The following is a 13,193-nucleotide window of genomic DNA, read 5'->3' on the forward strand; positions in this document are numbered from 1 at the left end:
AGGCCGCAGCCTCAGGGCCCAGAGCGTCAGGAGAGGCCAGAGACACAGGTTGTGCCAGGCCGTGAGCCTCAGGGCCCAGAGACACAGGTTGTGCCAGGCCGTGAGCCTCAGGGAGAGACACAGGTTGTGCCAGGCCGTGAGCCTCAGGGCCCAGAGAACAGGTTGTGCCAGGCCGCGAGCCTCAGGGAGAGACACAGGTTGTGCCAGGCCGCGAGCCTCAGGGCCCAGAGCGTCAGGAGAGGCCAGAGACACAGGTTGTGCCAGGCCGTGAGCCTCAGGGCCCAGAGACACAGGTTGTTGCCAGGCCGCGAGCCTCAGGGCCCAGAGCGTCAGGAGAGGCCAGAGACACAGGTTGTGCCAGGCCGTGAGCCTCAGGGCCCAGAGCGTCAGGAGAGGCCAGAGATACAGGTTGTGCCAGGCCGTGAGCCTCAGGGCCCAGAGACACAGGTTGTGCCAGGCCGTGAGCCTCAGGGCCCAGAGCATCAGGAGAGGCCAGAGACACAGGTTGTGCCAGGCCGTGAGCCTCAGGGCCCAGAGACACAGGTTGTGCCAGGCCGCGAGCCTCAGGGCCCAGAGACACAGGTTGTGCCAGGCCGCGAGCCTCAGGGCCCAGAGCGTCAGGAGAGGCCAGAGACACAGGTTGTCCCAGGCCGTGAGCCTCAGGGCCCAGAGCGTCAGGAGAGGCCAGAGATACAGGTTGTGCCAGGCCGTGAGCCTCAGGGCCCAGAGCGTCAGGAGAGGCCAGAGATACAGGTTGTGTCAGGCCGTGAGCCTCAGGGCCCAGAGCGTCAGGAGAGGCCAGAGATACAGGTTGTGCCAGGCCGTGAGCCTCAGGGCCCAGAGACACAGGTTGTGCCAGGCCGTGAGCCTCAGGGGCCCAGAGCATCAGGAGAGGCCAGAGACACAGGTTGTGCCAGGCCGTGAGCCTCAGGGCCCAGAGACACAGGTTGTGCCAGGATGAGCCTCAGGGCCCAGAGACACAGGTTGTGCCAGGCCACGAGCCTCAGGGCCCAGGCGTCAGGGAGGCCAGAGACACAGGTTGTGCCAGGCCGTGAGCCTCAGGGCCCAGAGACACAGGTTGTGCCAGGCCGCGAGCCTCAGGGCCCAGAGCGTCAGAGGCCAGAGACACAGGTGTGCCAGGCCGTGAGCCTCAGGGCCCAGAGACACAGGTTGTGCCAGGCCGTGAGCCTCAGGGCCCAGAGACACAGGTTGTGCCAGGCCGTGAGCCTCAGGGCCCAGAGACACAGGTTGTGCCAGGCCGCGAGCCTCAGGGCCCAGAGACACAGGTTGTGCCAGGCCGTAGCCTCAGGGCCCAGGCGTCAGGAGAGGCCAGAGACACAGGTTGTGCCAGGCCGTGAGCCTCAGGGCCCAGAGACACAGGTTGTGCCAGAGCCTCAGGGCCCAGAGCGTCAGGAGAGGCCAGAGACACAGGTTGTGCCAGGCCGTGAGCCTCAGGGCCCAGAGACACAGGTTGTGCCAGGCCGTGAGCCTCAGGGCCCAGAGACACAGGTTGTGCCAGCCGTGAGCCTCAGGGCCCAGAGACACAGGTTGTGCCAGGCCGTGAGCCTCAGGGCCCAGAGCATCAGGAAAGGCCAGAATGGTCAGAGGCCTCCGGAGATTGGATCTGTAAACAGGTTGTATATGAGATGATGAGTGAAAGACTCAAGGATGTTTTCAGAGGAAAGTGACAATTTCCCAGGGAGGAGTGTGGTGTGACTGAGAAATGTGTTATGTGTTAATGAGTCTAGATGTAAAGTGGTTGTAAATAGCCCATGGGGATTTGAATGCAGGGCTTGAGTTTCTTGAATTAACAAATGATAATGGGGTTTCCGTTCTTACATTGAAGTGATTGGATTACGAGATTCAAGGGCTGTAAAGTTCACTGATGTATTGGAGAGTTGGGCTGAAGACACTGTAGAGAGTAGAGGGGTTGGGCTGAAGACTGTAGAGAGTAGAGGGGGTTGGGCTGAAGACACTGTAGAGAGTAGAGGGGTTGGGCTGAAGACACTGTAGAGAGTAGAGGGGTTGGGCTGAAGACACTGTAGAGAGTAGAGGGGTTGGGCTGAAGACACTGTAGAGAGTAGAGGGGTTGGGCTGAAGACACTGTAGAGAGTAGAGGGGGTTGGGCTGAAGACACTGTAGAGAGTAGAGGGGTTGGGCTGAAGACACTGTAGAGAGTAGAGGGGGTTGGGCTGAAGACACTGTAGAGAGTAGAGGGGGTTGGGCTGAAGACTGTAGAGAGTAGAGGGGTTGGGCTGAAGACACTGTAGAGAGTAGAGGGGTTGGGCTGAAGACACTGTAGAGAGTAGAGGGGTTGGGCTGAAGACTGTAGAGAGTAGAGGGGTTGGGCTGAAGACACTGTAGAGAGTAGAGGGGTTGGGCTGAAGACACTGTAGAGAGTAGAGGGGTTGGGCTGAAGACACTGTAGAGAGTAGAGGGGGTTGGGCTGAAGACACTGTAGAGAGTAGAGGGGGTTGGGCTGAAGACACTGTAGAGAGTAGAGGGGTTGGGCTGAAGACACTGTAGAGAGTAGAGGGGTTGGGCTGAAGACACTGTAGAGAGTAGAGGGGTTGGGCTGAAGACTGTAGAGAGTAGAGGGGTTGGGCTGAAGACACGGTAGAGAGTAGAGGGGTTGGGCTGAAGACTGTAGAGAGTAGAGGGGGTTGGGCTGAAGACTGTAGAGAGTAGAGGGGGTTGGGCTGAAGACACTGTAGAGAGTAGAGGGGGTTGGGCTGAAGACACTGTAGAGAGTAGAGGGGGTTGGGCTGAAGACTGTAGAGAGTAGAGGGGTTGGGCTGAAGACTGTAGAGAGTAGAGGGGTTGGGCTGAAGACTGTAGAGAGTAGAGGGGGTTGGGCTGAAGACACTGTAGAGAGTAGAGGGGGTTGGGCTGAAGACACTGTAGAGAGTAGAGGGGGTTGGGCTGAAGACACTGTAGAGAGTAGAGGGGGTTGGGCTGAAGACACTGTAGAGAGTAGAGGGGGTTGGGCTGAAGACACTGTAGAGAGTAGAGGGGGTTGGGCTGAAGACACTGTAGAGAGTAGAGGGGGTTGGGCTGAAGACACTGTAGAGAGTAGAGGGGGTTGGGCTGAAGACTGTAGAGAGTAGAGGGGGTTGGGCTGAAGACACGGTAGAGAGTAGAGGGGGTTGGGCTGAAGACTGTAGAGAGTAGAGGGGTTGGGCTGAAGACTGTAGAGAGTAGAGGGGTTGGGCTGAAGACTGTAGAGAGTAGAGGGGTTGGGCTGAAGACACTGTAGAGAGTAGAGGGGTTGGGCTGAAGACACTGTAGAGAGTAGAGGGGTTGGGCTGAAGACTGTAGAGAGTAGAGGGGTTGGGCTGAAGACACGGTAGAGAGTAGAGGGGTTGGGCTGAAGACACGGTATAGAGTAGAGGGGGTTGGGCTGAAGACTGTAGAGAGTAGAGGGGGTTGGGCTGAAGACACGGTAGAGAGTAGAGGGGTTGGGCTGAAGACTGTAGAGAGTAGAGGGGTTGGGCTGAAGACTGTAGAGAGTAGAGGGGGTTGGGCTGAAGACTGTAGAGAGTAGAGGGGGTTGGGCTGAAGACTGTAGAGAGTAGAGGGGTTGGGCTGAAGACACGGTAGAGAGTAGAGGGGTTGGGCTGAAGACACGGTAGAGAGCAGTCGACTGTAATGTGTTAAGGAGAACACTAAATACATGTGTTCCGTTTATTATGAATTTGCTTCGGAGTCTTCAGTAAAAAGAACCCAGCATTTTGCTTCAGAGTCTTCAGTAAAAGAACCCAGCATTTTGCTTGAGTCTTCAGTAAAAGAACCCAGCATTTTGTCAGAGTCTTCAGTAAAAGAACCCAGCATTTTGCTTCAGAGTCTTCAGTAAAAGAACCCAGCATTTTGCTTCAGAGTCTTCAGTAAAAGAACCCAGCATTTTGCTTCAGAGTCTTCAGTAAAAGAACCCAGCATTTTGCTTCAGAGTCTTCAGTAAAAGAACCCAGCATTTTTTGCTTCAGTAAAAGAACCCAGCATTTTCTTCAGTCTTCAAAAGAACCCAGCATTTTGCTTCGGAGTCTTCAGTAAAAGAACCCAGCATTTTGCTTCGGAGTCTTCAGTAAAAGAACCCAGCATTTTGCTTCGGAGTCTTCAGTAAAAGAACCCAGCATTTTAGGATGCAACAGAATGAGTGACAGTTTGTGTCACAACGCGACTCGTGAGAAGTGACAAAGAGCTCTTATAGGATCAGGGCACAAATAATAATATACAATATAATAATTTAGCTCTTTATTTAACCATCTTACGTATAAAACCTTGTTTGTTCATCAAAAATGGTGAATATCTCACCACAGGTTAATGAGAAGGGTGTGTTTGAAAGGATGCACATAACTCTGCAGTGTTGAGTTGTATTGGAGAGTCTCAGTCTTTCTCCACACACACAGTCTGTGCCTGTATTGATGCTAGTGATGGCCGAGAATCCACTCTCACATAGGCACATGGCTGCAAATGACATCAGTGAATTAACAGCGCAATTTGCCAAGACAGGATACTCTGAGTGCAGCCCAATCCAGAAATCTGGCAGTCGTTAAATACAATTTCACAGAACTGCTTGTTGCACTTTGGATGAGGCTCTCTTGTTTAGATATCGGTAAGTGGACTGGAGGCAGGGCATGAAAGTGCATGAAAGTGTCATCCATTTCGGGAAAGTACCTGTGTAATTGCACCCCCAACTCACTCAGGTGCTTCGCTATATCACATTTGACATTGTCCGTAAGCTTGACTTCATTTGCACACAGAAAAATGATAGAATGATGTAAAGACCTGTGTGTTGTAATTAATGCAGACAGAGAAGAGCTCCAACTTCATAATCATAGCCTCCATTTTGTCCAGCACATTGAATATACAGTTGAAGTCGTAAGTTTACATACACCTTAGCCAAATACATTTAAACTCAGTGTTTCACAATTCCTGACATTTAATCCTAGTAAAAATTCCCTGTCTTAGTTCAGTTAGGATCACCACTTTATTTTAGGAATGTGAAATGTCAGAATAATAGTAGAGAGAATGATTTATTTCAGCTTTTATTTATTTCATGTGGTCCTTCTGTACAGTTGGTAGAGCATGGCGCACGCCAGTGGGTCATGACTGTAAGTCGCTTTGGATAGCGTCTGCTAAATGGCATATATTATTATTATTATTATTTCATCACATTCACATTAGTTTGTATATTTGGTAGCATTGCCTTTAAATTGTTTAACTTGGGTCAAACGTTTTGTGTAGCCATTTTGACACAACTTTAGAAGTATACTTGGGGTCATTGTCCATTTGGAAGACCCATTTGAGACCAAGCTTTACCTTTAACTCCTCATGATGATCTATTTGTGAAGTGCACCAGTGCTTCATGGTTGGGATGGTGTTCTTCGGCTTCTTAGCTTCCCCCTTTTTCCTCCAAACATAACGATGGTCATTAAGGTCAAACAGTTCTATTTTTGTTTCATCAGACCAGAGGACATTTCTCCAAAAAGTACGATCTTTGTCCCCATGTGCAGTTGCAAACCGTAGTCTGGCTTTTTATGCAGCTTTGGAGCAGTGGCTTCTTCCTTGCTGAGCGGCCTTTTACTGTGGATATAGATTTTTACTGTGGATATAGATACTGTGGATATAGATTTTGTACCTGTTTCCTCCAGCATCTTTACACCGTGCTTTGCTGTCGTTCTGGGATTGATTTGCACTTTTCGCACCAAAGTACGTTCATCTCTAGGAGGCAGAACGCGTCTCCTTGCTGAGCGGTATGATGTCTGCATGGTCCCATGGTGTTTATACTTGTGTACTATTGTTTGTACATATGAACGTGGTACCCTCAGGCGTTTGTAAATTGCTCCCAAGGATGAACCAGACTTGTGGAGGTCTACAGTTTTTTTTTCTGAGGTTTTGGCTGATTTCACCATGATGTCAAGAAAAGAGCCACTGAGTTAGAAGGTCGGCCTTGAAATCCACCAATTGACAGTTCTGTTTAAAGGCACAGTCAACTTAATTAATGTATTTAAACTTCTGACCCATTGGAATTGTGATACAGTGAATTATAAGTGAAATAATCTGTCTGTAAATAATTGTTGCAAAAATGACTTGTGTCATGCACAAAGTAGATGTCCTAACCGACTTGACAAAACTATAGTTTGTTAATTAACAAGAAATGTGTGGAGTGGTTGAAAGACGAGTTCAACCTAAGTGTATGTAAACTTCCTTCTTCATCTGTAGTTGCGGAGAGTCCCTGTAATCCTAGATTCAGATCATCCAGGCAAAAAATATCCCCCAGAAAGGCCAGTCGTGTGACAAACTCATCATCATCAAGCGGTCAGAGAAGTGGAAATTATGGTCAGTAAATAAATCTTCAAGCTCGTCTCTCAATTTTAAAAAAACATGTCAATACTTTGCCCCTTGATAACCAGCGCAACTCTGTATGTTGTAAAAGCATTACATGGTTGCTGCCTTTATCATTGCATAGTGTTGAAAATACACGAGAGTTCAGGGGCCTTGCTTTAACAAAGTTAACCATTTTCACTGTAGTGTCCAAAACGTCTTTCAAGCGGTCAGACATTCCCTTGAAAGCAAGATGAAAGCAAGATTCCCTTGCTCTCGGTGGATGCTGCAGTGTCCCCAAGTGGCATCGGGAGCAACTGCTTGCACACCCGTTACCATTCTACCATGTCTCCCTGTTTTGGCTTTTTCGCCATCAGTACAGATACCAACACATCCTTACCATCAAAGTAAGCCCATTTGATGTCACAAAGCTCTGTGGAACTTAAAAATATCCTCTCATTTTGTCCTGGTTTCCAGTGGTTTGCCGAAGAGGATGTCTTCCTTAATTGACCCCGGTGAACGTACCGGACATTTACCAGGAGCTGTGCCAGGCCCGGCACATCTGTTGACTCATCCAGCTGTAACACATAGACTCCTAGCCACTCAGTAACTCACCATATAAGACTCTTCCAGCCCTCTTCTTATTAATGATATCTGTTGACTCATCCAGCTGTAACACATAGACTCCTAGCCACTCAGTAACTCACCATATAAGACTCTTCCAGACCTCTTCTTATTAATGATATCTGTTGACTCATCCAGCTGTAACACATAGACTCCTAGCCACTCAGTAACTCACCATATAAGACTCTTCCAGCCTCTTCTTATTAATGATATCTGTTGTTGACTCATCCAGCTGTAACACATAGACTCCTAGCCACTCAGTAACTCACCATATAAGACTCTTCCAGCCTCTTCTTATTAATGATATCTGTTGTTGACTCATCCAGCTGTAACACATAGACTCCTAGCCACTCAGTAACTCACCATATAAGACTCTTCCAGCCCTCTTCTTATTAATGATATCTGTTGACTCATCCAGCTGTAACACATAGACTCCTAGCCACTCAGTAACTCACCATATAAGACTCTTCCAGCCCTCTTCTTATTAATGATATCTGTTGTTGACTCATCCAGCTGTAACACATAGACTCCTAGCCACTCAGTAACTCACCATATAAGACTCTTCCAGCCCTCTTCTTATTAATGATATCTGTTGTTGACTCATCCAGCTGTAACACATAGACTCCTAGCCACTCAGTAACTCACCATATAAGACTCTTCCAGCCTCTTCTTATTAATGATATCTGTTGTTGACTCATCCAGCTGTAACACATAGACTCCTAGCCACTCAGTAACTCACCATATAAGACTCTTCCAGCCCTCTTCTTATTAATGATATCTGTTGACTCATCCAGCTGTAACACATAGACTCCTAGCCACTCAGTAACTCACCATATAAGACTCTTCCAGCCCTCTTCTTATTAATGATATCTGTTGTTGACTCATCCAGCTGTAACACATAGACTCCTAGCCACTCAGTAACTCACCATATAAGACTCTTCCAGACCTCTTCTTATTAATGGTATCTGTTGACTCATCCAGCTGTAACACATAGACTCCTAGCCACTCAGTAACTCACCATATAAGACTCTTCCAGCCCTCTTCTTATTAATGATATCTGTTGACTCATCCAGCTGTAACACATAGACTCCTAGCCACTCAGTAACTCACCATATAAGACTCTTCCAGACCTCTTCTTATTAATGATATCTGTTGTTGACTCATCCAGCTGTAACACATAGACTCCTAGCCACTCAGTAACTCACCATATAAGACTCTTCCAGCCTCTTCTTATTAATGATATCTGTTGACTCATCCAGCTGTAACACATAGACTCCTAGCCACTCAGTAACTCACCATATAAGACTCTTCCAGACCTCTTCTTATTAATGATATCTGTTGTTGACTCATCCAGCTGTAACACATAGACTCCTAGCCACTCAGTAACTCACCATATAAGACTCTTCCAGCCTCTTCTTATTAATGATATCTGTTGACTCATCCAGCTGTAACACATAGACTCCTAGCCACTCAGTAACTCACCATATAAGACTCTTCCAGCCTCTTCTTATTAATGATATCTGTTGACTCATCCAGCTGTAACACATAGACTCCTAGCCACTCAGTAACTCACCATATAAGACTCTTCCAGCCTCTTCTTATTAATGATATCTGTTGACTCATCCAGCTGTAACACATAGACTCCTAGCCACTCAGTAACTCACCATATAAGACTCTTCCAGCCTCTTCTTATTAATGATATCTGTTGACTCATCCAGCTGTAACACATAGACTCCTAGCCACTCAGTAACTCACCATATAAGACTCTTCCAGCCTCTTCTTATTAATGATATCTGTTGACTCATCCAGCTGTAACACATAGACTCCTAGCCACTCAGTAACTCACCATATAAGACTCTTCCAGACCTCTTCTTATTAATGATATCTGTTGACTCATCCAGCTGTAACACATAGACTCCTAGCCACTCAGTAACTCACCATATAAGACTCTTCCAGACCTCTTCTTATTAATGATATCTGTTGACTCATCCAGCTGTAACACATAGACTCCTAGCCACTCAGTAACTCACCATATAAGACTCTTCCAGCCTCTTCTTATTAATGATATCTGTTGTTGACTCATCCAGCTGTAACACATAGACTCCTAGCCACTCAGTAACTCACCATATAAGACTCTTCCAGCCCTCTTCTTATTAATGATATCTGTTGACTCATCCAGCTGTAACACATAGACTCCTAGCCACTCAGTAACTCACCATATAAGACTCTTCCAGCCTCTTCTTATTAATGATATCTGTTGACTCATCCAGCTGTAACACATAGACTCCTAGCCACTCAGTAACTCACCATATAAGACTCTTCCAGCCCTCTTCTTATTAATGATATCTGTTGACTCATCCAGCTGTAACACATAGACTCCTAGCCACTCAGTAACTCACCATATAAGACTCTTCCAGCCTCTTCTTATTAATGATATCTGTTGACTCATCCAGCTGTAACACATAGACTCCTAGCCACTCAGTAACTCACCATATAAGACTCTTCCAGCCTCTTCTTATTAATGATATCTGTTGACTCATCCAGCTGTAACACATAGACTCCTAGCCACTCAGTAACTCACCATATAAGACTCTTCCAGCCTCTTCTTATTAATGATATCTGTTGACTCATCCAGCTGTAACACATAGACTCCTAGCCACTCAGTAACTCACCATATAAGACTCTTCCAGGCCTCTTCTTATTAATGATATCTGTTGACTCATCCAGCTGTAACACATAGACTCCTAGCCACTCAGTAACTCACCATATAAGACTCTTCCAGCCTCTTCTTATTAATGATATCTGTTGACTCATCCAGCTGTAACACATAGACTCCTAGCCACTCAGTAACTCACCATATAAGACTCTTCCAGCCCTCTTCTTATTAATGATATCTGTTGACTCATCCAGCTGTAACACATAGACTCCTAGCCACTCAGTAACTCACCATATAAGACTCTTCCAGACCTCTTCTTATTAATGATATCTGTTGACTCATCCAGCTGTAACACATAGACTCCTAGCCACTCAGTAACTCACCATATAAGACTCTTCCAGCCTCTTCTTATTAATGATATCTGTTGTTGACTCATCCAGCTGTAACACATAGACTCCTAGCCACTCAGTAACTCACCATATAAGACTCTTCCAGACCTCTTCTTATTAATGATATCTGTTGTTGACTCATCCAGCTGTAACACATAGACTCCTAGCCACTCAGTAACTCACCATATAAGACTCTTCCAGACCTCTTCTTATTAATGATATCTGTTGTTGACTCATCCAGCTGTAACACATAGACTCCTAGCCACTCAGTAACTCACCATATAAGACTCTTCCAGACCTCTTCTTATTAATGATATCTGTTGACTCATCCAGCTGTAACACATAGACTCCTAGCCACTCAGTAACTCACCATATAAGACTCTTCCAGCCTCTTCTTATTAATGATATCTGTTGACTCATCCAGCTGTAACACATAGACTCCTAGCCACTCAGTAACTCACCATATAAGACTCTTCCAGCCTCTTCTTATTAATGATATCTGTTGACTCATCCAGCTGTAACACATAGACTCCTAGCCACTCAGTAACTCACCATATAAGACTCTTCCAGCCTCTTCTTATTAATGATATCTGTTGACTCATCCAGCTGTAACACATAGACTCCTAGCCACTCAGTAACTCACCATATAAGACTCTTCCAGCCTCTTCTTATTAATGATATCTGTTGACTCATCCAGCTGTAACACATAGACTCCTAGCCACTCAGTAACTCACCATATAAGACTCTTCCAGCCTCTTCTTATTAATGATATCTGTTGACTCATCCAGCTGTAACACATAGACTCCTAGCCACTCAGTAACTCACCATATAAGACTCTTCCAGCCTCTTCTTATTAATGATATCTGTTGACTCATCCAGCTGTAACACATAGACTCCTAGCCACTCAGTAACTCCCCATATAAGACTCTTCCAGCCTCTTCTTATTAATGATATCTGTTGACTCATCCAGCTGTAACACATAGACTCCTAGCCACTCAGTAACTCACCATATAAGACTCTTCCAGCCTCTTCTTATTAATGGTATCTGTTGTTGACTCATCCAGCTGTAACACATAGACTCCTAGCCACTCAGTAACTCACCATATAAGACTCTTCCAGACCTCTTCTTATTAATGATATCTGTTGACTCATCCAGCTGTAACACATAGACTCCTAGCCACTCAGTAACTCACCATATAAGACTCTTCCAGCCTCTTCTTATTAATGGTATCTGTTGTTGACTCATCCAGCTGTAACACATAGACTCCTAGCCACTCAGTAACTCACCATATAAGACTCTTCCAGCCCTCTTCTTATTAATGATATCTGTTGTTGACTCATCCAGCTGTAACACATAGACTCCTAGCCACTCAGTAACTCACCATATAAGACTCTTCCAGCCCTCTTCTTATTAATGATATCTGTTGTTGACTCATCCAGCTGTAACACATAGACTCCTAGCCACTCAGTAACTCACCATATAAGACTCTTCCAGACCTCTTCTTATTAATGATATCTGTTGACTCATCCAGCTGTAACACATAGACTCCTAGCCACTCAGTAACTCACCATATAAGACTCTTCCAGCCTCTTCTTATTAATGATATCTGTTGACTCATCCAGCTGTAACACATAGACTCCTAGCCACTCAGTAACTCACCATATAAGACTCTTCCAGACCTCTTCTTATTAATGATATCTGTTGACTCATCCAGCTGTAACACATAGACTCCTAGCCACTCAGTAACTCACCATATAAGACTCTTCCAGCCTCTTCTTATTAATGATATCTGTTGACTCATCCAGCTGTAACACATAGACTCCTAGCCACTCAGTAACTCACCATATAAGACTCTTCCAGACCTCTTCTTATTAATGATATCTGTTGACTCATCCAGCTGTAACACATAGACTCCTAGCCACTCAGTAACTCACCATATAAGACTCTTCCAGACCTCTTCTTATTAATGATATCTGTTGACTCATCCAGCTGTAACACATAGACTCCTAGCCACTCAGTAACTCACCATATAAGACTCTTCCAGACCTCTTCTTATTAATGATATCTGTTGACTCATCCAGCTGTAACACATAGACTCCTAGCCACTCAGTAACTCACCATATAAGACTCTTCCAGACCTCTTCTTATTAATGATATCTGTTGACTCATCCAGCTGTAACACATAGACTCCTAGCCACTCAGTAACTCACCATATAAGACTCTTCCAGCCTCTTCTTATTAATGATATCTGTTGACTCATCCAGCTGTAACACATAGACTCCTAGCCACTCAGTAACTCACCATATAAGACTCTTCCAGACCTCTTCTTATTAATGATATCTGTTGACTCATCCAGCTGTAACACATAGACTCCTAGCCACTCAGTAACTCACCATATAAGACTCTTCCAGCCTCTTCTTATTAATGATATCTGTTGACTCATCCAGCTGTAACACATAGACTCCTAGCCACTCAGTAACTCACCATATAAGACTCTTCCAGACCTCTTCTTATTAATGATATCTGTTGACTCATCCAGCTGTAACACATAGACTCCTAGCCACTCAGTAACTCACCATATAAGACTCTTCCAGACCTCTTCTTATTAATGATATCTGTTGACTCATCCAGCTGTAACACATAGACTCCTAGCCACTCAGTAACTCACCATATAAGACTCTTCCAGCCTCTTCTTATTAATGATATCTGTTGACTCATCCAGCTGTAACACATAGACTCCTAGCCACTCAGTAACTCACCATATAAGACTCTTCCAGACCTCTTCTTATTAATGATATCTGTTGACTCATCCAGCTGTAACACATAGACTCCTAGCCACTCAGTAACTCACCATATAAGACTCTTCCAGACCTCTTCTTATTAATGGTATCTGTTGTTGACTCATCCAGCTGTAACACATAGACTCCTAGCCACTCAGTAACTCACCATATAAGACTCTTCCAGACCTCTTCTTATTAATGATATCTGTTGACTCATCCATCTGTAACACATAGACTCCTAGCCACTCAGTAACTCACCATATAAGACTCTTCCAGCCCTCTTCTTATTAATGATATCTGTTGACTCATCCAGCTGTAACACATAGACTCCTAGCCACTCAGTAACTCACCATATAAGACTCTTCCAGCCCTCTTCTTATTAATGATATCTGTTGACTCATCCAGCTGTAACACATAGA

General features: G+C 45.5%; 1 protein-coding gene across 1 annotated transcript in view; it reads left to right on the top strand.

The window, feature by feature from the left end:
- Nucleotides 1–957: 957 nt before the first annotated feature.
- LOC127928030 (olfactomedin-like protein 3) overlaps nt 958–13,193 on the top strand; it is a 34,794-nt gene continuing 22,558 nt past the window's right edge. The window contains exon 1 of the mRNA XM_052514931.1: nt 958–1,626. Coding sequence (XP_052370891.1) covers nt 958–1,626 — 669 coding nt within the window. The remainder of the gene's footprint in view (nt 1,627–13,193) is intronic.

The sequence above is a fragment of the Oncorhynchus keta genome, unplaced genomic scaffold (assembly GCF_023373465.1).
Source record: "Oncorhynchus keta strain PuntledgeMale-10-30-2019 unplaced genomic scaffold, Oket_V2 Un_scaffold_2010_pilon_pilon, whole genome shotgun sequence".
NCBI lineage: Eukaryota > Metazoa > Chordata > Actinopteri > Salmoniformes > Salmonidae > Oncorhynchus > Oncorhynchus keta.